Source organism: Podarcis melisellensis (assembly GCF_964234715.1).
Source record: "Podarcis melisellensis genome assembly, chromosome: 4".
Classification (NCBI taxonomy): Eukaryota; Metazoa; Chordata; class Lepidosauria; order Squamata; family Lacertidae; genus Podarcis; species Podarcis melisellensis.
In genome coordinates, this window is record NC_138531.1 from 99,906,136 (window position 1) to 99,930,331 (window position 24,196).

The 24,196-nt window shown below is 48.2% G+C and overlaps 1 protein-coding gene across 5 annotated transcripts in view; it reads right to left on the reverse strand.

Annotated features, from left to right (window-relative positions):
* PDE2A (phosphodiesterase 2A) overlaps positions 1–24,196 on the reverse strand; it is a 367,056-nt gene that overhangs the window by 89,373 nt on the left and 253,487 nt on the right. For all 5 annotated transcript variants that reach the window (XM_081909635.1, XM_081909636.1, XM_081909637.1 and 2 more), the window contains one exon: positions 18,774–18,863. In XM_081909635.1, coding sequence (XP_081765761.1) covers positions 18,774–18,863 — 90 coding nt within the window. The remainder of the gene's footprint in view (positions 1–18,773; positions 18,864–24,196) is intronic.

A 24,196-nucleotide genomic window follows, 5' to 3' on the forward strand; every position in this document is an offset into this window, starting at 1 on the left:
CTAAGCCTTAGAAATTAATAAATAGTAGGGTTTTGATTATTTGGGGCATGAAGGGATAAATACAGGTTGAGGGAATTCCTGGGTTAGCCTACGCAAAATGACCTGGCCAAGATACAGCCGTTAAGAAACAAGAGAGGGACTTGATGACAAGATGAAATTGCATAATCGAATATAAATATCGGTTGGAAATGGCTGTGTATACTGAATACTTATCTACTTATAACATTTTCACTTTTGATCTTTTCCTCCTACTTCTTTATTTTCTCTTTGTTCTTTTTCTCTTATAATTTATCTTTCATTTCTCCTCTTTATTGTGAATAGTATTTTATAGAGGTATAAATAACTGTAAATATGAAAAGAGGCAACATGTTTTCTAATTTTTCCCTTGGTTACATGCATTTTCTCTTTCTTTTGTATTTTCTCTTTTTGTATATTTGTATGTTTTTCTAATTTGTACTCAATAATATTTATATGAAGAAAGAAAGAAAGAAAGAAAGAAAGAAAGAAAGAAAGAAAGAAAGAAAGAAAGAAAGAAAGAAGAGAGGGCCATTGAGGACCATTGGCAAAGCGGGAGAACTGTCCTCCCCACTTTCCCTGAGGTGTGAACAGAGACTGGAGGTTTGGAAGGTAGCCAGGGTAACTGGGTGTGAAGTGACAGGAAAAGACAGTTCTTAGCAAGGTGTGCTGGAAGAGGAAGTAAGAGGAAAGACTGGCCTCCATCTTGGGCAGGCTGGCTGAAGGCTGGCTGGCTGGAAGAGATGCCCTGGACCCCAGGACTGCACAAGCCCCTCTTGAAAGGACCATGCTGTAAAATCAAGGCTCCTTCCGTGCAAACTGAAGGTGTAAATAGGGGACTAAGCCACATTTCTTAAAGCTAAGAAAGGTTCAGGGTGCCCATATGATCAAGGAGATGGAGAAAGTCTTTCTATGAAGAAAGTCTGCTGTGCCTGGGACAGGATAGAAGTTTATGACACGAGAAAGTAGACAGAGAAAAGCTTTTATCCCTCTCTCGTGGTCACCCAATGATGCTGAATGTTAGTACGTTTCCGAGCACAATTCAAAGTGTTGGTGCTGTCCTTTAAAGCCCTAAATGGCATTGGTCCAATATATCTGAAGGAGCGTCTCCACCCCCATCGTTCTGCCCGGACACTGAGGTCCAGCTCCGAGGGCCTTCTGGCGGTTCCCTCCCTGCGAGAAGACAAGTTACAGGGAACCAGGCAGAGGGCCTTCTCGGTGGTGGCACCCTCCTTGTGGAATGCCCTCCCATCAGATGTCAAAGAGAAAAACAACTGCCAGACTTTTAGAAGACATCTGAAGGCAGCCCTGTTTAGGGAAGCTTTTAATGTTTAATAGGTTATTGTATTTTAATATTCTGTTGGAAGCTGCCCAGAGTGGCTGGGGAAACCCAGCCAGATGGACGGGGTATAAATAATAAAGTTGTTGTTGTTGTTGTTATATTCAGGACACATAAAAGGAACAACTTCTTTGTGCATAGACTATGGAACTCCCCGCCACAGGAGGCAGTGATGGCCACCAACATGGGAGCCTTTAAAAGAGAATTGGACAAATTGATGGAGGAGGAGAGAGCTTTCTGTGGCTTCTGGCCACATTTGCTTTGCTCTGCATCAGCTTGACCCAGCAGACTCTTCTGACATTCCCATCCCGCCCACCCCATATATATCACATGGGGATTATTAATAGTGACCTACCTTACAGGGCTGTTGTTAGGATTGCAAGAAAATACTCTAAACCTCCCTGAAGTGCTTTATCAATTGCCGCTGTCATCGTCTAACAACCTCCAGGGCAGCGTGCTTAAATGACGGCGATGGCACTACATCTTTCTGAGGAACGCGGCTGCATCTCTTGTCTATATTTATCTGAGCCATTGATTTATTTGGGAGCTGACAAGGACTTCCGCTCAATTTCACGCTCAATGAAGCTCATTACAGAAGAGGCGCTTTGCCTCCACCCGAAGGAGGAGACGATAACCGAGTGGCGCGATGCCAGAGTCCCAGTTGGCACCGACGGGGACAACCTGGGGAAGATGTTAAGCAGGTGGGAGACGGGCAATTTGGGGTGATGCTCACAGGCGGATGCTGAACCAGGTCGCTGCCTTTGCAATTGAAGTGGGAGTCCCCACTGCTTAGGGCTAGTCCTTCGCAGTCAGTGGGCAAACCTGTGTCATCTTCCAATATCAAAAGGGCTGCAAAGTGGAAGGTGGTGCAAGTTCTGCTGCTCCAGGGCGGAAGATCTGGAGTCAATGGAGTCAAATGATAAGAAAGGCGATTCTAGCTAAAGTATAGGATAAACTTTAGGGCGGTAAGAGCTCGCTGACAGTGCAACATCTTGCTCTATAGGCCGAGGGAGCCGGCGTTTGTCCGCAGACAGTTTTTCCGGGTCATGTGGCCAGCATGACTAAGCCGCTTCTGGCAAACCAGAGCAGTGCACGGAAACAACGTTTACCTTCCCGCCGGAGCGGTACAGAGCCTACGGCTTGCTGATTGGAAGGTCAGCAGTTCGAATCCCCACGACTTGTTTGGTCCCAGCTCCTGCCCACCTAGCAGTTTGAATGCACACCAAAGTGCAAGTAGATAAATAGGTACCACTCCGGCGGGAAGGTAAACGGCGTTTCCATGCGCTGCTCTGGTTCGCCAGAAGCGGCTTAGTCCTGCTGGCCACATGACCCGGAAGCTGTCTGCGAACAGACGCTGGCTCCCTCGGACTATAGAGCGAGATGAGCGTGCAACCCCAGAGTTGTCCGTGACTGGACCTAACAGTCAGGGGTACCTTTACCTTTTTAAACAAAGGTTGGATGGCCGCCTGTCAGAGATTATTGAGCTGTGATTCCTGCATTACAGGGTGGGGTGGGGTTGCAGACTAGATGACCACTGGGTTCCCTTCCAACTCTTCTATGATGAGCTAGGAGTGGGTTGCAGCAGGACCAGAGGGCAATTTTGGAATTGTCTGAGTCTGTTCATATGGGAAGAAGCGGCCCTTGAGGTCTTGCCGTCCTGAGCCGTTTAAGGCTTTATAGCTCAAAACCAGCACTTTGAATTGGGGCTGGAGACTAATTGGCAGACAGTGCGGTTGGGCCAGGATTGGTGCAATATGCTCTCTATAGATTAGTGTGACCTTTGCCAAGGACCTCTGAACTTCCCTGGAGTGGAGAGAGGATGTTTGTGGCACCACCCGTGCTTTTTGACTTATTGTGGCAAGAGGCCACAAGAATACTCCTGTGCAGTGCATTTTGTGAGCCAATAATTGAGTGGTTTCAGATTTAATTGTTTTTTTTTACCTTGTTCTCTAAAATGATTAGCTTAAAAGATCTGAGAAGGGAAGAGATACTCTGCCTCCCTTTCCAGTAGTCTTTGTCGGTGTTTTCCCCTTATTTACTCTTGTGCTCGCAGTATTTATAGACTGCCTCTTGACAGATGTTCTCAAGGAAGTTTGCAAAATGGCATTAAATTGGAGAAGGGAACTATTACAAATTAAACGTCTTTGATAAAACCGTTTCAAAAGAAGCATCGCTGGCAGCAGAATACACTCCCAAGGCCTCAGTGGAACAGAAACATCTTTGTGCACCTCTCGGAGAAAAGGAGAAAAGGCCATTCTTCCCCAACCTGGTGCCCTCCAACTGTTTTGGACTACAACTCCCATCAGCCCTGGCCAACACAGCCCTTTTGGACTACATCTCCCATCCGACCCAGGAAACACAGCTGTATGATGTTTTGCCATTGGGTGGCAGGATTAAGAAGCTCAGTGGTAGAGGATCTCCCTTGCAAGCAGAAGGCCCTGGGTTCAAGTCCTGCTGGCATCTCCTGGAAAGGCTGGGAGGAGGGACTCCTTGCCTGAAACCCTGAAGAGCTGCTGCCATTCCATGTAGACATATTAGGAAGAACTTCCTGAGAGTAAGAGCTGTTTGACAGTGGAATTTGCTGCCAAGGAGTGTGGTGGAGTCTCCTTCTTTGGAGGTCTTTAAGCAGAGGCTTGACAACCATATGTCAGGAGTGCTCTGATGAGTTTCCTGCTTGGCAGGGGGTTGGACTCGATGGCCCATGTGGTCTCTTCCAACTCTATGATTCTATGATTCTACAATACTGAGCTGTATGGACCAGGAAAAACTTTCTGACAGCAAGAGTTGTTTGACTGTGGGACGGTCTCCCTCGGGTAAGCTGGGATCTGTGTGGCTTGTTGGTGGGAAGGTATACAGAGGAGGGTGGCCACGGTGGAAACTGAGCCTTATGAGGCTTATGAGAGAGAGTTGAAGGAGTCGGGTATGTTTCATCTGGAGAGGAAAAGACTGAGAGGTGATCACCATCTCCAAATATCTCAAGGGCTGTCACACGGAAGGTGGAGCGAGCTTATTTTTTTGCTTCTCAAGAATAGAGGACTTGAAGCAAGGCGTCAGGAGTGCGTTCAGGAGCCAGGCCCTGTGACCAGTAGGGCTTCGCAGGACTGGGGCCTTCCTAAGTTTGTTCTGAAGAGGCAAGGTGTGGCCGCACAGGTGAGGCCGCTTGGTAACCTGGTGGCAAGAGCCGGGAAGGGATATAAGGTCTACATTTCCCTTCAACTCTTTGCCACAACAACACGTTTCCTGCCTTGCTGTGTTTGGCTTCTTACTTCCTGATCCTCGGACCTCGGTTTCCTCACTCCCTGCTTCTTGACCCTCGGACCCTTGACTTTGTGACTCCCTACTTCCTGACCCTCAGACCCCTGGCTTCTGGACTCTGGTTCCTGCTCCCACCCCGCCATCTTAACCCCGGTCCCGATGTCCTCAGCTGGGACTTCGATCACCCGTAGACTGGACCGTGACACAAGGGCTTCAAGCTACAGGAAAGGAGGTCCCAACTAAACAGGAAGAACTTTCTGACAGCAAAAGCTGTTCAGCAGTGGAATGAACTCCCTGGGGAGGTTGTGGGCTCTTCTTCCTTGGAGGTTTTTAAGCAGAGGTTTGTGGAGGTAACGCTCCGCTTTGCGAAGGCAAACCTCGCACCAGACATGCAACAGTATGGCAAGGAGTGTTGCTCCTGCTTTCCCTGACATTTTGCCTTCTTGGCTAGAAAACAGGGTTTCCCCCCTGACCTTTTGAGCCAGTGTGGTGTAGTGGTTAAGAGCGGTAGTCTCGTAATCTGGGGAACCGGGTTCGCGTCTCCGCTCCTCCACATGCAGCTGCTGGGTGACCTTGGGCCAGTCACACTTCTCTGAAGTCTCTCAGCCCCACTCACCTCACAGAGTGTTTGTTGTGGGGGAGGAAGGGAAAGGAGAATGTGAGCCGCTTTGAGACTCCTTCGGGTAGTGATAAAGTGGGATATCAAATCCAAATTCTTCTTCTTCTTCTCTAGAGGCAAGGAAGAAGGGCTACCCATATGCTATCCATATAATCAGTTATCAGTAATCAATATATTCTTATATGCTCACACATAATCAGGGCTTATAGTATTTTATAATCCATTTTTGAATCAAAGGGAAGCCGTGCTTTAGCTAACTGCATACTGCTTGAAACAGCAAAATTAGGAGCCGACCTTTCCCCTGCAAACATCCATGTACCCTGGACATGGGGAAGACGTGAATCAGAGATTCTGGTACAAAATCCCCTCAGATACAGGCTAAATTAATCCACAGAACAGGAAGAGCAAAACCACAAAATCTCCAAACTCCCTGTCCTGTCATAACTAGGGGAGAGGTGAAACAGAGCGTCACTGCAAGCATCGGAAAGCAGAACTAGAACTCCGTGCTTGACCAGTGCTTGACCAGGAGCTGGTAGCATGGCAAGAAGCTTGCTAATTGGCTAATTTTCGCTGGCAATATCATGACTGCCTCGTGGCTGTATCATGATCTATGATTTGCTGTGATCTGCTCAGGTATAAAGACCTCTGGATTTCTGTCAATCGGGGTCCCAGTTCCTTTTGGAAGAGATTCCAAACTGGGTCCTTATTGCCTGGCAATAAACTTCACCTTCTTGTTCTCCATTGCTGAGTCTGCCTGGTCCTTATTTAACACCAAGCGAGTACCTGCTTATGTTCATGTGCTTCACTCTCACAGTTTGTTTGCTAGACATAATGACTGGCTGGAGCATGACCGGGGATGCAGACGTAATCAAGTATCAGGGGGAACATCTGAGGGAAACACCCGCTGACACGTGTATTTGCCAACGCTGGAAATGTGCGTAGATGGAAATACCCTGTTAAGTTCAGGCTGGTTTCACTCCTGTTTCCAATTGCTGACTTCTGCTAATAAAAGGAGCCTTGACAGAGCTACTCGGCAGCTTGCTTGGAGCATGCTTGCCAGTGTGCTTCTGCACAGCTCACCTGCATTCAACCTCCTGTTGTCTCCACTATTCTTACAGAGGTTGGGTGGCCATCTTCCATGGATGGTTTAGCTGAGGTTCCTGCAATGCAGGGTGTTGGGTGATGCTTGGGGTCTGTTTCCGCTGTGCACTGGACTCTCCACTATTGCTGACCAGGGTAGAGGGTCTCCAACATTTATTTATTCCATTTACATCTCACCTTCCCTCTGAGGAGCTCAAGAGAGCAGGCATAGTTCTCCTCCTCCTCCTCTCCATTTTATCCTCATGTGACTGGCCCAAGGTCACCCAGTGAGATCACCATGGCCAAGCGGGGGATTTGAACCCTGGTCCCCAAGTTCCTGGTCCAGCACTCAAACCACTGCACTGCACTGCCTCACTTTACATCTGTACAGACCTCCCCCTTGCTGGGCGACTCCCTTCAACCAATCCCTCATTCATAGTCCCACATATGCTGTGGGGCAGGGGGAAAGGAGAGGGAAATTCCCCCTTTGGAGGTGAAATAAAAAAATTAAGGTCTTATATATATAAAATAAAGCAAACACGTACATCAATATATAAACCACATGTCTGAAGCAGCACAGGAAAACAGCCCTGAAACCATTTTTGACTCCCAAACTGACCAAATGATTTCTCTGCAAGGTCAAGGAAAATGGAAAAGCCTCCCCATTGTCTTTTCCTTCACAAATCGTGTCTTAAGGGTATGTCTGTGTATGAATAGGGTGAGCCTGTGACCTGGCTCAGGAACTAAGTATTTGTCATTACAAAAGACTGGCCAGGCTCCCCAGCCTATCCAATCAAGTAAGCATTAACAGGTATCCTGCCAGGCAGGAGGTAAACAATGCACTCAGATTTCTGTTGTAGACCACCCTTTCTGTGATGTAGACATGATGTTTCTGGGGGTGGTCTTAGACTCCAGGGCAGGCAATTTAAAATGTCTTATAAGGGTGGGCACACCTGTTTCTGGGTCTTCCTCCTTTCTCCTGCATGTGAAGGGGGAACCCTGTTGCAACAGTTCAATGAAGATCAGGCTTACTAGCTGCTTTGCTTCTCAATAATCTCTGGTTGGCCTCTGTTATTTTCTCCAACCGATGGAGAACCTGCAAAGGACTCTCTAAGAGCTCTTGTGTCCCCCATAAGGGAATAAGGGCAGATTTCCGTTTATTACAGAGGTCACCAAAATCTTGGCACAGGAGATTCCTGCATTGCATGGGGTTGGACTCGATGACCCCCGGGGTCCCTTCCAACTCTGCAATTCTATAGTTCTATGATTTGAAGCCATTCCCAGTTCCTTCCCTTCTCCATCTGCGCTTTCTTCTACCTTCTCCCCTCCCAGACGCCTTTCGGAGTCCGTCTGATGACGGGTTCTGCAATCTGCACAATGCACACCAGAGGGGAACATGGTGGGCGGACACTTAGGTTGACCAGCTTCAAAGAACCGGTCATTGTTTTGCCGCCTCGATGAAATGAGAGGGCTTGGAAGAGGCTTCGGGAAGCTGTTAATCTCTCCTTCTGCACGGAGGCAGGGTTAATTAAAGCTAAGCTCTGCCTGTCCAGTTGAGGAATGGAAGCCCCATTTATAATCTGATGTTCTGCCGTGTGACATGTGAGGAAGGAAAATGCAACAGCAGCCCAGACCAGTCATTTCCCACCCTAATGATTCCACAGGCGGAAAATGTCGTTATACAAATCTGTAGATTACACCATTCTGCGGCGCGACTGCGTTTGGCATATTATGTCCTGTCCTGACCTCCTCCTCTCAGAAAGGACTCCATTATAGCCAGGGCCGGATTTAGGTTTGATGAGGCCCTAAGCTCCTGAAGGTAATGGGGCCCTTTCTATGTCCAGCTGTCCTTTGTCAGCAACAAATTGTTGCTGCTTTATGTGTTGAATATATGCTCTATGGTAATTTATGGACCTAATAGGTATTTAAAGCCATTTGACACTGTAAGGTAAAGGTAAAGGGACCCCTGACCATTAGGTTCAGTCATGACCGACTCTGGGGTTGCGGCGCTCATCTCGATTTACTGGCTGAGGGAGCCAGCGTACAGCTTCTGGGTCATGTGGCCAGCATGACTAAACCGTTTTTGGCAAACCAGAGCAGCGCACGTAAACACCGTTTACTTTCCCGCTGGAGCGGTACCTGTTTATCTACTTGCACTTTGACGTGCTTTTGAACTGCTGGGTTTGCAGGAGCAGGGACTGAGCAACGGGAGCTCATCCCGTTGCGGGGATTCGAAGCGCCACCCTTCTGATCGGCAAGTCCTAGGCTCTGTGGTTTAACCTACAGCGTCACCCACGTCCCTATGTGACACTGTATGTAGGTTTTTTTTTATCTTATATTTTGGAAATGTACATCCAGTTTTCCTTTCCTTTATTTGGGGCCCCCAAGAGAGTGGGGTCCGAAGCTATAGCTTGTTTAGCTTATACGTAAATCCGGCACTGGTCATAATGCTGGGGGAAGCTCACAAAAGGGCAACCAAAATTATCAAGGGGAAGCCCCCCCGAAAAGGAAAAGCCACGGGATTTTAGTTTAGAGAAGCTGCAATGTCCCACAGATGAACACTTGACTCTTTGCCTTTACGTCCTCAAACACAACATGTTCCACTGAGGTGGCAAACAAGTGATGAGTGTCCGGTCCGCTGCAACTCATTGTCACTTAAAATGCCACCACTGGGTGCTGTGGTTGTCACATGAGGAGTTGCGGCAGCCATCATGTGATAAGCGCAAGCCAGCCCTTTGTTGCTGTTCCACATGCGGTCACCCACTTGGCAGTACCAGGCAGGTTTTCCTGTTGGCATCAAGCCTGTATGGAGTGACAGGTGTTGCTAATTGAGCCATTGTGTGGAGCAACAGTTGTTCCATAGACAGGCCAGCTAACCTGCCTGCTTCCCCCCCCCCCTTTTGAACAGGTGATCAGTACCTGCGCTGAGAGCTTTGCGCATTGGTTTCTGGCAAACAAACGCTCCGTGCATAATGCCTGCTGAGCACAGATGCTAACCCAAAGGATGGAAAGGAGACCACTGATTCATGCCATTGCTGTGTACTTGGTGGCTAAGAGATGTGGGTGGCACTGTGGCCTAAACCACTGAGCCTCTTGGGCTTGCCAATTGGAAGGTCGGCGGTTCAAATCCCCACAACGGAGTGATCTCCCACAGCTCTGTCTCAGCTTCTGCCAACCTAGCAGTTTGAAAGCATGCCAGCGCAAGTAGATAAATAGGTACCATTGCAGCGAGAAGGTAAACAGCATTTCCGTGCGCTCTGGTTTCCATCACGGTGTCACATTGTGCCAGAAGCAGTTTAGTCCTGCTGGCCATATGACCCGGAAAGCTTTCTGTGGACAAACGCCGGCTCCCTCGGCCTGAAAGCGAGATGAGCACCACAACCCCATAGTTGCCTTTGACTGGACTTAACCGTCCAGGTCCTTATACCTGGTGGCTCCAGCCTCGGGCTGGAGAGGCGCGATGGAGGCAGAACTACAGGACTAGCAACAACCCAATGCCTCTCTCATCAATCTGCAGCCCAAGGCCTCTTTATTATTCGGGTTGCAAGCTTAAATTAACTGATGAGTGCAATTAACTGATTAAGCTCAGATGCAGGAAGGGTTTGATGTGCTAGGAATGATTGCCTCTTGATCAAAGATGTTGGGCATATTTTTTGCATTGTTTCCAAACAGAGCTGGCCCACCCATGAAGCTAGTGGAAGGCATTGTCTCAGGCTGGGGACTCTTGGGAGGGGTGGGAAGAAGGCTCAGAGCCAGGGGATTGGTGGTGGGGCGACAATGAGTGGTGGGAGGGAGAAGAGGGGGCAGACTGGGAGAAGAAGGCGTCAGAAGCTGAAGGAGTAACAGGCTTAGGGTGAGCAGGAAGAGGCTGGGGCAGAGAGCAGTTCAGACTCAGCGGCAGGAGCAGAGGGACCAGGAGACAGAGATGAGGCCGGTTGCTTAAGGGTCACCCCGCCTGCTGCAAAGAGGGAACAAACTTGTTTTCTCCTGCTCTGGAAGGTAGGACTTGAACCAACAGCTTCAAGTTACAAGAAAGGGGATTCCCACTAAATATCGGGAAGAACTTTATGGCAGTAAGACAGGGGTCAGCAGACTTTTTCAGCAGGGGGCTGGTCCATTGTCCCTCAGACCTTGTGGGGGGGGCAGACTATATTTTGGAGGAAAAAAATGAACGAATTCCCATGCCCCACAAATAACCCAGAGATGCATTTTAAATAAAAGGACACATTCTACTCATGTAAAAACATGCTGATTCCTGGACCGTCCGCGGGCCGGATTGAGAAGGCTATTAGGCCGGATCTGGCCCCTGGTCCTTATGTTGCCTACCCATACAGTAAGAGCTGTTTGACAGTGGAACAGTCTCCCTCAGAAGGTTGTCAACTCTCCTTCCTTGGAGGCTTTTAAGCAGAGGTTGGGTGGCCGTCTGCCGTGGATGCTTTGTCTGAGATTCCTGCATTGCAGGGGGTTGGACTAGATGACCCTTGGGGTCCCTCCCACTCTATGATTCTATGACCCACCCCTTGGATTCCCAGGACACACAGAGGGATGAAGAGGACAGAGCAAAGAGAGACTTGACAAAGGAGACTTCATGAGGCATCAGTGGTTTTAGTAAAACACCAAAATAGGTCCTTCAAGCCCACCCATGGCCTGCCCTGACTGCCAGCAGGTCTCCAGGGTCTCTTAGGCAGAGAACCAGGACAGCGCACTTTCCTTTCAACTGTTATCCGACGACACCTTCTTAATTGGAAATGCTGTCAGAGATCACACCTAAGATCTAAAAGGTAAAGGTAAAGGTACCCCTGCCCGTACGGGCCAGTCTTGACAGACTCTGGGGTTGTGCGCCCATCTCACTTAAGAGGCCAGGGGCCAGCGCTGTCCGGAGACACTTCCGGGTCACGTGGCCAGCGTGACATCGCTGCTCTGGCGAGCCAGAGCCGCACACAGAAACGCCGTTTACCTTCCCGCTGGTAAGCGGTCCCTATTTATCTACTTGCACCCGGAGGTGCTTTCGAACTGCTAGGTTGGCAGGCGCTGGGACCGAGCAACGGGAGCGCACCCCGCCGCGGGGATTCGAACCGCCGACCTTTCGATCGGCAAGTCCTAGGCGCTGAGGCTTTAACCCACAGCGCCACCTGCGTCCCACCTAAGATCTACTGTGTGTAAAAAATGTACACTATCTGCTCAACTTCTTTTTCCCTTTTCCCCTTCCTGCTTCAGTGTACAGTGGTACCTCGGGTTACAGATGCTTCAGGTTACAGACGCTTCAGGTTACAGACTCCGCTAACCCAGAAATAGTACCTCGGGTTAAGAACTTTGCTTCAGGATGAGAACAGAAATCTTGCTCTGGTGGTGCGGTGGCAGCAGGAGGCCCCATTAGCTAAAGTGGTGCTTCAGGTTAAGAACAGGTTCAGGTTAAGAACGGACCTCAGGAACGAATTAAGTTCTTAACCCGAGGTACCACTGTACAAGTTTAACACCCAGTGGTCTATATGGGACTGGCTCTCTCTCAAGGACCTCCACAACCACCAGCTGCAGACAGGAACGCAAGGTGGTCTCTCTATGGAGGGCTTTCCACCGCGGATGAAAATTTCCTACAGAGGAGGTGCCTTTGTTTTTGCAAAAGACACAGCTCTCATCTTGAAGACAAACTTTTTCACAGCTTCCTCCAAAAGGGTGCTACAGTGTGTACAAGTTTTGCAAACGGCGTTAATTAAATGTATTTAATTGGGCAAGGGCAGGCTGAAAGATCTGCAATAATTAGCTGGCACGGACCCAATAACACATTCGTTATCATTAATTATTTTGGCACCCAGTTGCCAGGAAGTGAGTCAGAGCATGAAAGCGACGTCTGCCGACTGGAGGGGGAAGGGGGGGATTTGAGGGAGTTGCCCGATAATTGGTGGGTTGAAAAACTTCCTATTTTACATTTGTCTGGCGCTTGCGAGTGTTCTGGCCACTTTGCACCGCCGTTGTCTAGCTGCAGAGCTTACAACAACCCTGTAAGGTAGGTCAATATAAGAATCCGAAGGACCTAGGAAGAGCTTGCAGGATCAGGGCCCCTGCAGCCTTGAAAGTGCCTCTGTGCTTCTCTAACACAAGAACAGCCCCTGCAATTATCTTTTCCAGCAACAAGGCAAGGGGATTTCACTCCCACCCCAATGCAGCAAACGAGTCTCTCTCAAAGCTGCAAAGCGTGGATTTCTGTTTTACAAAGAATAGTCATTCTGATCTTGGCTTTTTGAAAAGAATTTAATTAACATGCGCACTCACACAAAGCTCCCTTGCTAACAGGCGCTCGGCAATAATTGCACTGCGTGAAAACAGCTAAGGGGAGAATGAAAACGTCCTGATTTATTTCTCTCCCTTTCTATGCGTGTGTGAGAATCGAGGACAGAGAGAACAATTTTTTAAAATTATTATTATTATTATTATTATTACAACTTATTACCTACCTATCACTCCAAAGTCTCAAGGCAGGTTACAACAAGGGAAACACATTCAGCATGATATTACACAATATTCTGAAAACAGTCTATACTACACCCCACCTCAACTCCTGCTGACTTTTTTTGAAATATTTCTGAACAAACTTTAGTCCCCTTGGCTTGCGTTTGGACACTATCTCCTTGCCCGCTGGGGAAAAGCAAGGACCACTTTCAAAATCATTTATTCTCTGAGAAGCAAGCTCTGTCTTCTCTCAGACACTTTTTCTGCACTCGAAGCATTAATGCGGTTTCCTCACTTCGTTATTTTGGGGTTTTTTATGGCAATACATGTGTGTGTGCTCCTTCTGGAGCTCTCTCCCCCCACCCCCCGATCCCCAAATATTTTAGTTTTCCCCCTTATTTGCAACGGTTATATTCTCAACGACCCCACCCACCACAGAAGCATCAAATGTCTATGTTGAAACAGCTTAAATTAACAAGAAAAAGGTGGGTGCTAAAAATACACACCTCAAGCGTCAAAAGCGAGGCTGAGAAGGTGCAGCTTCAACAGTTGCTGAAATCTGTACCATGAAGGGGCCAGAGGCATCTCTTTGGGGTGGCCGTTCTACAGCTCAGGGGCCACCATGGAGTAGGCCATAGGTAGGCAACGTAAGGCCCGGGGGCCAGATCGCCTTCTAAATCCGGCCCATGGACAGTCTGGGAATCAGCATGTTTTTACATGAGTAGAATGTGGGTCTCCCCAGCCACTCTGGGCGGCTTCCAACAAAATATTAAAATACAGTAATGCATCAAACATTAAAAGCTTCCCTAAACAGGGCTGCCTTCAGATGGCATCTAAAAGTCTGGTAGTTGTTGTTCTCTTTGACATCTGGCATGAGATCAGTTTTTAAAAATCATGCATTGCATGGTAAAAGTGGATAGAGATTCCCCCCCCCCCCTCTTAATACGTCAAATGAAGCTGGTTGTTGAAGTTTTACAGCAGCGAGAATGTTGATTGCACAAAATTGGAAGACTGGAGAAATAGCAGAACAATGGCAAGAGAAGTTGATGAACTATGCAGAACTGGCAAAAATGACAGAAAGACACACACACACACACACACACACACACACACATATATATATATAGTTTTAGGCCAGCTAAAAAAGGAAGTCTTCCTTCATATTGTTGTCATTTCATCGTGTCCGACTCTTCGTGACCCCATGGACCAGAGCACGCCAGGCCCTCCTGTCTTCCACTGCCTGCTACAGTTGGGTCAAATTTATTTTGGTAGCTTCGAGAACACTGTCCAACCATCTCATCCTCTGTTGTCCTCTTCTCCTTGTGCCCTCCATCTTTCCCAACATCAGGGTCTTTCCCAGGGAGTCTTCTCAGGAGGTGGCCAAAGTCTTGGAGCCTCAGCTTCAGGATCTGTCCTTCCAGTGAGCACTCAGGGCTGATTTCCTTCAGAATGGAGAGGTTGGATCTTCTTGCAGTCCATGGGACTCTCAAGAGTCTCCTCCAGCACCAGAATTCAAAAGCATCCATTCTTCAGCGATCAGCCTTCTTTATGGTCCAGCTCTCACTTCCATACATCACTACTGGGAAAATCAGAGCTTTAACTAGACGGACCTTTGTTGGCAAGGTGATGTCTCTGCTTTTTAAGATGCTGTCTAGGTTTGTCTTCCTTCATGTAAAAAAGGTAAAGGGACCCCTGACCATCAGGTCCAGTTGTGGCCGACTCTGGGGTTGCGGTGCTCATCTTGCTTTATTGGCCGAGGGAGCCGGCGTACAGCTTCCGGGTCATGTGTCCAGCATGATTAAACCGCTTCTGGAGAAACCAGAGCAGCATACGGAAATGCCGTTTACCTTCCCGCCGGAGCGGTACCTATTTATCTACTTGCACTTGACATGTGCAGTTCAACTGTGGAACTCCTTTCCGAGGAGGCAATGAACTATTGATGGCTACTAGTCATGATGGCTGTGCTCTGCCCCCACAGCTGGAGGCAGCAAAGCTCCTGAATAAAGTTGCTGGAAACCCCAGGAGGGGAGAGGGCTCTTGTGTTCGAATCCTGCCTGCTGATTTCCAACACGTATCTGGCCGGCCACTGTGAGAGCAGGATACTGGACTCAATGGACTCCCATGGGCCTGATCCGGCAGGCTCCTCTTATCTTTCTAAGGGAGCAGCGTCGGTACAGCCGCAGCGCGGCCGCCCGTGCCGCCTTCTGGAGGAGCTCATAGCTGAGATTAAGCGCTAATAGACTCTCTGAGGGGGAGGGGGCCTGCGCAAGGTGTTATTATTATCCTGCGGCATTAATGCTGTAATGCCAGGAGATTAGGAACACAATAGTTTGGAGACGCAGCAGGGATTTGGCATTGTTGAGCGCTGCGCTATCGGGGAAAGAGGGAGGGAGCGCGCGGGCGATTAGCAAATGTCAGAAAGAATGATTTCATGTTCTGAAATGGCTAACAGCACATCAAAGCAACATGCCCACAAGGCAGAGGACGGGGATGGATTTAAAGTGGTACAAGCACATACTCACGCCGTCACTTCGGGAGGTTTCCAAGGTGACCTTTGCTTTTGTGTCTGGCATTCGGAAGATGCAGGAAACAGTCTTAAACCAGGCCTGTCTCCCCATCTATCATGCAGTCCACCCATCTGCATTTAGAGCAGGGCTGGCCCAAGACATTTTGACACCTGAGGAGGACCACGAAATGGCCCCTTCCCAGGAAAGATCTAGTCCAGGAACAGGTGGGGAATAAACTTCTACAGGGGTGGGTGGGGGCCTCGGTCTAGAATATCTGAAGGAGCGTCTCCACCCCCATCGTTCTGCCCAGACACTGAGGTCCAGCTCCGAGGGTCTTCTGGCGGTTCCCTCACTGCGAGAAGCCAGGTTACAGGGAACCAGGCAGAGGGCCTTCTCAGTGGTGGTGCCCACCCTGTGGAACACCCTCCCACCAGATGTCAAACTTTTAGAAGACATCTGAAGGCAGCCCTGTTTAGCGAAGCTTTTAATGTTTAATAGGTCATTGTATTTTAGTGTTTTGTTGGAAGCTGGGGAAACCCAGCCAGATGGGTAGGGTATAAATTATTATTATTATTATTATTATTACCTCAAAGCATCTCACAATCTGCTTTCTCTTCCTCCCCCACAACAAACACTCTGTGAGGTGCGTGAGGCTGAGAGACTTCAGAGAAATGTGACTGGTCCAAGGTCACCCAGCAGCTGCATGTGGAGGAGCGGGGAAGCGAACCCGGTTCACCAGATTATGAGTCCACCGCTCTTAACCACTACATCATCCTGGAAACCTGGGTTGTGCCTTATCAAGCATGGCTGCTACAGCAAACGCAGGGGATGAAGCAGACAAGGAGGAGAGGAGGAGGGAGCCAAGAAGGGGGAAACAGTGGGATAACAACAACAACAACAATAATACAGTGGTACCTCAGGTTAAGTACTTAATTTTTTTCGGAGGTCCATACTTAACCTGAAACTGTTCTTAACCTGAAGCACCACTTTAGCTAATGGGGCCTCCTCCTGCTGCCGCGCCACTGGAGCATGATTTCTGTTCTCATCCTGAAGTAAAGTTCTTAACCCGAGGTAATATTTCTGGGTTAGCGGAGTCTGTAACCTGAAGTGTATGTAACCTAAAGCATCTGTAACCTGAGGTACCACAGTACAGTCATACCTCGGGTTACAGATGCTTCAGGTTGCGTTTTTTCGGGTTACAGACGCGCCAAAACCCAGAAGTACCAGAACGGGTTACCTCTGTGTTTTGGCAGTCATGCATGCGCAGAAGCGCTAAATTGCACTTTGCACATGTACAGAAGCACTGAATTGCAACCTGCATGTGCACAGTTGCAAATGCTGCGGGTTGCGAACATGCATCCTGCACGGATCACATTCGCAATCCGAGCGTCCACTGGAATAGGCATGGGTTGGCCTCAGACGCATGGCAAGCTGGCATGTGCAGGTTTTAGGAACAGGCGGGGCTCACTGAACTGCATCTTCCTTTGGTAGTCAATTGCTTTGCAAGACAACCTGAGCAGTTTCTCCCCTGTGTGGCACACATTAGCTCAGGAAAGACCTGAGCAGCCACGCAGCATTGCTTTGCTTTGAACTGGCCAGCTGAACTCCGGGACCTGAATAATCCCCGAGGAGTTGCTGGATCAAAGCACAGCCTCACAGCTTGCACTCTGCTGAACCCGAGCTGCTTCTGAATCCAGCTCTAAGGTCACGCAGCCAGATCCTCCAAGAGGTGCCACGCTCGGAAGAGAGGGAGAAGAGTGTTTTCTGGCTCTTCAGCCTCGCAGTCTGGCCACGGGAAGTGTCTTGGAACATGACAAAATGCAAATATGAAAACGCCGTGACTAATTTTTTACTTTCATCATGGGTGAACAGCCGGGTTGTCAATCATTCCCAAGAATATTAGTGCATTTATCAACTGAGATTTAATATGCATGTTTCTAAACAGTCAACGGAAGCGTCTTTTTCAGATGTAGATATATGAGATATTACTTAAAATTTAAAACACCAAAGCTACCACTTATTGCTTAAAGGAGGAGATACGGTATCTCTAAACCCCCCCCCCTCTCCATTACCTGCTATGGAAACACACCTGAATTGAAATGGAAAGACAGGTCGAAATAAATAAAAAATTGTCCAGTAGCACCTTAGAGACCAACTAAGTTTGTTCTGGGTATAAACTTTCATGTGCATGCACACTTATACCCAGAACGAACTTAGGTGGTCTCTAAGGTGCTACTGGACATTTTATTTATTTATTTATTTCAACTGCATCAGACCATCACGGCTACCTTCCTGAATCTAGAATCATGAAAGACAGGTGTGCCCTTAACCAAAAGCCCTGCAGAATAAAATTAGCCCCCACCAATTAATCAACACACATTTCAGCTGATTAAGCTGCTGGCCCTTATTGAGGAGAGGGAACAAGAAGAGGAGGAAGAGGAGTTGCTGCAGGTCAGTGGCAAAGGGAATGCCAGGTTTGTTTCGAAGGTCCCGGGTTCAAATCTCGACACCCCCAACTGAAAGGATCTCGGGTAGCAGGACAGCAAAGCCCTCCAGCGTTGAGAAAGCAGCTGTCCATCCCAGCAGACAATGCTGTTGTTTGCCACCCCAGTCTCCAAGCAGTGAGAAATTCCAGGGCTTCCAGGAGCTTGCCCTGGTGTTAGGTTTCCTTGGAATGGAGGTCAACAGAGACTGTGGTGTCTTTAGGATATCTGGATTTATTTACACACCCACACACACAACCAGAGCATAAGATGAAGGTGTTCCCAGCATTGACACCCCAACAGATCTTGCTTCTCCATTAGTCAGATCTTTGGATCCAGCACAGATCACACGGGTCTCTGTGCATCCAGCTCCCCGCCTGCTTTCAAGCTCAGCTCACACATATTTCCCACAATAGTTCTCCTACTTAGCAGGCAGGTGAGTGGGGTGGAAGAAAGCACACACACACACACACACACACACACACACACACACCAGCCTGGAGGGCACCATTCCTTAGCTGTAGCTTTTGCAGCCTAGCTCATTCTTTTGGGATGTTGAGGACACTTAAGTGGCCAGCTAAGGTCATTGTCTCCCCCAAAAACCTGCCTGACCCGTTCAGCAACAGCATCCTCTCTTAGATGCTAACTCCCACTGGGTACAGGACCCCAAGACCTGCAAGGGGCTTGGGGCATCACCCAGACTGACCCCCTCCAAACCCACAACAATACTGAAGAAGATGGATCTAAACATAACCGAGTAGAAGGCAGTTTCCTGTGTTCTAGCCAGGAACATGAAGGCATGTAAATGAAGTTCCGTGGTTCAGAATCTCCAAAGATCTGCAGACAAAACCTCCAAAGATGCTTCAAAGCAGACTGGGACCTACACCTGAAAGCTCAGTTTCTGTCAAAAGGGAGCCCCCTCCTCCCTCTGGCCATTTCAGCTGCACAGATTAAGCTAGAAGGGAAAGGAAGTTGCGCATCCTCGGGCCACCCCCCCTCCCAAAATAAAAGCTGGCTGCTCTACTTACCACTTTGGGGAGCACCGAGGCGATGGCATCTTTGATGACTTCCCGGAGGCTGGAGACATCAAGGACAGAGCCCAGGCTCAGCAAGGCATCCTGGGAGAAAGGGGAAAACAGCAAGAGCTTTAGCACAGGAGAACTGCCCTGCCGGTTCAAAGACCCATCCATTCTTTATTATTTTTAAGAATTATTCATTTACTGCACGTCTATCCTGCTTTTTAAACCAAGAAGCTCCAGGTGGAGTCTATGGTTCTTCTCCCCCACCAGTAAAGCGAGATGAGCGCCGCAACCCCAGAGTCGTCCACGACTGGACCTAACAGTCAGGGGTCCCTTTACTTTTACCTAGTAGTGTATACAGTCAAAAGTCGATTCCTGAATGCTGAAAACCCAGAAGTAACTGCTCCGGTTTTCGAATGATTTTTGGAAACCAAACATGCTTCCTGGCTTCCATTTTGAGATTCCCTATTGTATTGAGGCTTCCGCTTTCAGATTTTGGTTGTCAAACGTTTCAGAAGTCGAAAGGTATCCCAGAATGGATTACGTTCTACAGCTGATGTTTGACTGTACAGTGGTACCTCGTTTTATGGACTTAATCTGTTCCAGAAGTCCGTTCTTAAACCGAAACCATTCTTAAACCGAGGCGCGCTTTCCCTAATGAGGCCTCCCACCACCGGTGCCCTTCCACTGTTCAGATTCCGTTCTTAGACCGAGGTAAAGTTTGCAAACCGGGACACTACTTCCGGTTTTGCAGAGTTCGTAAACCAAATCTTTCGCAAACAGGACTTTTCGTAAACCGAGGTACCACTGTACTCAATTCTGACCAAACCAGACTTCCTTGAGCACAATATACATCAGTAGGCATAGTCCGAATCAAGTAGAGAATCAAGTCTCAGGGACTCTGCTCTGGATTTATGTTGATTTTACACCTTGGCCTTTTCTTCTCCAGAAGATGTCCTGCAAGGCAGTGGGTAAATGAGAAATTGCTGTGCTGCATTATCCAAATATGATGGAGTGTTTGCCCAGTCCCTGGCTATGACGCTCAGCCTACACTGTCCCAGAAGGGGATCTGAGTTCATCAGTGTTGCCAACGCTGGTTCGGGGCCTTGTTATCAGTCCCCACAAGTGGATGACAACCTCTTGCTGAATCCTGCTGTCCACAGAAAGGCCACCCCGGGGTTTGATCCCAAAGCACAGCATTCCCCTCTAAAATGAAACTATTACAAAATGCCACCAGAGACACTCTCATCACAAATCCCCCTAGCCCTGATGGACAGAATTACACTGCATTAACCACAATCTCCACTTACATGCAGGGGACAAATAAATGAAATAAAACTATTGTATATAGCAAATGCAAACTCAAAACAGCGGAAGCTGCCCTATGCGGAGCCAGACCTACTGCCCCATCTAACTCAGTAGTGCCTGCGCTGACTGGTAGCAGCTTCACACAGTTTCAGATAGAGAGTCTCTCGCAGATGCTGTTGGGGATTGAACCCAGAACCGTTTTGCATGCAAGGCGAATGCTCTGTCACTGAGCTATGGCCCTTGAATTTCTCCTCCATCCCTAAACATGACAGAGGCTCGGCTTGGAATTACGAATCGGAAACCAAAGAACAACCCTCTGCCTGCCTCTAGCTTGCTGGGGACAGTTATTACTTTTCATTTTCTGGTACTGACTTCTTATTTCTCCTTTTCTTTTCCCCCTCTCTAGTTTATAAGCACCGAGAGCCTGCAGGAACTAAAAAAGAAAGGGGCGGAGGATTGCTGTTCGGTTTGGTTTTATTTCTCCTTGCACACAATGTCCCCAAATCAGTATCTTTGGCTTCTACCAGAGATCCTCTCACTGCCTGTGGCATTTCGGCCACAGCGACTGTGATTGATGGTGTTGCAGCAGCACACGAGATTCTTACGGGCGTTTTACCAACGGCAACATAAAAGTTTGTGAGTCCATAATGCTAACTCTCTCGGTTAGCATCTGCCAGAGATGAACAGGGACTGAGAGGGGGTTTCACAGAGGACCAGGAGAAACAGCCACACAAACCCACAATGACAGAGAATAGAAACAGATCTGTCACTTTGCTGTGTTTGGGATTTATTGATGCATTGCATTCATATTCCGCCTTTCCTCCAGGGAACTCAAGGTGGTGTGTGTTATCCTTCCCCGCCCCCCTCCATCCTCATTTGACCTCCGCAACAGCCCTGTGAGGTAGGTAAGGCTGCATGGCCAAGTGGGAGGATTTGAACTCTGGACTCCCAGGTTCTCTAACCACTGCACCATATTGGCTGCACGCATGCCATGCATTTAAAACAGCCCTGCAAAGAATAATGGGAACTCTAGTTTACCCACCACAATGCTACAGTTCCCAGGATTCTTGGGGGGTGCACTTTATTCTGTGTCCAGGGTGGCTGTCTCCCAGCTCCATCTGGTACGCAGGCTGAGACCCTCCCTGCCCGCAGACTGTCTCGCCAGAGTGGTGCATGCTCTGGTTATCTCCCGCTTGGACTACTGCAATGCACTCTACGCGGGGCTGCCTTTGAAGGTGACCTGGAAACTGCAACTAATCCAGAATGCGGCAGCTAGACTGGTGACTAGGAGCAGCCGCCGAGACCATATAACACCGGTCTTGAAAGACCTACATTGGCTCCCAGTACATTTCTGAGCACAATTCAAAGTGTTGGTGCTGACCTTTAAAGCCCTCAACGGCCTCAGTCCAGTAGACCTGAAGGAGCGTCTCCACCCCCATCATTCAACCTGGACACTGAGGTCTAGCTCTGAGGACCTTCTGGCGGTTCCCTCATTGTGAGAAGCAAAGCTACAGGAAACCAGGCAGAGGGCCTTCTCTGTGGTGGCGCCTGCCACATGGAACGCCCTCCCATTAGATGTCAAGGAAATAAACAACTATATGACATTTAGAAGACATCTGAAGGCAGCCCTGTTTAGGGAAATTTTTAATGTTTGATGTTTTATAGTGTTTTTAATATTCTGTTGTGAGCTGCCCAGAGTGGCTGGGGAAACCCAGTCAGATGGGTGGGGTATTATGATTATTAAAATATTTGGAGTGTAGCGCTCTGTCTCTCCTGCTGTCCTCTTCCTCTCTGCACTAGGAGTCCCTATTTAGCTGGGGAGTGACTGGAGGAGAGCATCCCTGCTTTGAGATGCTGAAGGTGCGCATGCAGATCCCTAGCAAAATGATTTTTGAAAAAATCTTGATTTGTTAACAACCAAAACCTATCAAAAAGAAAGAAAACAAAGAATCAGACATTTGAGCCATAAAGCGTCAGAACTGAGAAGGACAAAAGTCGAAAGACAGCGCGCAGCATAGAGTATTAACTTGTACAAAGATTCCCTTCTCAAAGAATAAAGAAATACAGAAATGGAAGCATTATCCACCTGTGAGTTCATTATTGTGAATAAAGGTTCTATGTGGTCGTAAATGAGCCAGGCATTTGCTTCTGCTGTGGACACTGAGTGGCCGTGTGCCTCATTTTGGTACTGTATAAGAAATGAATCCATGCCATTAAAAAAGAAAAACCCAGTTGTTCAAGCCCTGCTCTCTGGAGACATTTAGTCATTGAGATATATTTTCAAAAGGGGCAATTTGCCAAACCCTTGAATGCCAGCTATCTAAATTACTGATATTAAAGGTAAAAAAAACCCACCATTTTGCAAGAAATGGACTAACGCAGGCAAAGTGCGCTAATGGAGATCGGCTTTTCAGAGGTGGCCTCACTCTGACCCACAAGAGGGCAGAGAGGGCTCTCTCTTTCCTGCCCTGCTTAAAGGATTGCAGAATGGTTTGATAGAGGAGGCTTGCTTCCTGCTACTCCACAGGGATTGAATACACAAGCTTTGTGTATTCAACAATGATGTCCAACACTGAACAGTAATTCCAGATGTTGACTACTGTTTTGTAGAATTCTTCATCAGCGTGGTGGGTGGATATAGGTAAAGGGACCCCTGACCGTTAGGCCCAGTTGTGGACGACTCTGGGGTTGCGGCACTCATCTCGCTTTATCGGCCGAGGGAGCCGGCGTACAGTTTCTGGGTCATTTGGCCAACATGACTGAGCCGCTTCTGGTGAACCAGAGCAGCACACAGAAATGCCGTTTACCTTCCCGCCAGAGCAGTACCTATTTATCTACTTACACTTTGACATGCTTTCGAACTGCTAGGTGGGCAGGAGCAGGGGCAGAGCAACGGGAGCTCACCCCGTCGCGGGGATTCGAACTGCCGACCTTCCAACTGGCAAGCCCTTGGCTCTGTGGTTTGACCCACAGCGCCACCCGCGTTAATAGCCATCTTCAAATATCTGAAAGGCTGTTGGACAGAGGAGGCTTGCTTCCTGCTACTCCACAGGGAAGGACCTGAACCCAGTGGTTTCTTGCAGACAACTTCATTGTCCAGAAAGTGGGAGAAGCAACAAGAGGAACAGCCATTTTAGATCTGGTCCTAACCAATGTTGATGACCTGGTTAGTGGGGTAGAAGTGGAAGGATCATTAGGCGCGAGTGATCATGCTCTTCTGAAGTTTACTCTACAGAGGAAATGAGCAGCCAGGCATACTAGGACTCAATTTCTTGACTTTAAGAAAGCCGACTTCATAAAACTTAGGGAAGTGCTGGGTGAGATCCCATGGACAGTAATACTAAAAGGAAAGGGAGTTCATGATGGCTGGGAGTTTATTAAGAGGGAGATAGTAAAAGCACAACTTCAGGCAATACCAATGAGACGGAAACATGGAAGGTGCCTAAAGAAGCCAGGGTGGCTATCTAAAGAACTTTTAACTGAGTTAAGATTAAAAAAGGATGTGTACAAAAAATGGAAAAGGGGGGAAACCACCAAAGAGGAATTCAAACAAATAGCCAGCACATGTAGACAGAAAGTCAGAAAAGCTAAAGCACAGAATGAACTCAGGCTTGCTAGAGAGGTTAAAAGCAACAAAAAAGGCTTTTATGGGTATGTTTGTAGCAAAAGGAAGAACAAAGAAACAGTGGGGTCACTCAGAGGAGAAGATGGTGAAATGCAAACAGGGGACACAGAAAGGGCTGAACTCCTCAATGCCTTCTTTGCCTCCGATAAAGAAAACAATGCCCGACCTGAAGAATTTGGAGCAAATGATTCAGCAGAGGAAACACAGCCCAGAATAACTAAGGAGATAGTACAAGAATACTTGACTAGTTTAGATGTATTCAAGTCTCCAGGGCCAGATGAACTGCATCCAAGAGTATTAAAAGAACTGGCAGATGTGATCTCAGAACCACTGGCAGTCATCTTTGAGAATTCCTGGAGAACAGGCGAAGTTCCGGCAGACTGGAGGAGGGCAAATGTTGTCCCTATTTTCAAAAAGGGGAAAAGAGAGGACCCAAATAAGTACCGCCCAGTCAGTCTGGCATATCAATACCAGGGAAGATTCTGGAGCAGATCATTAA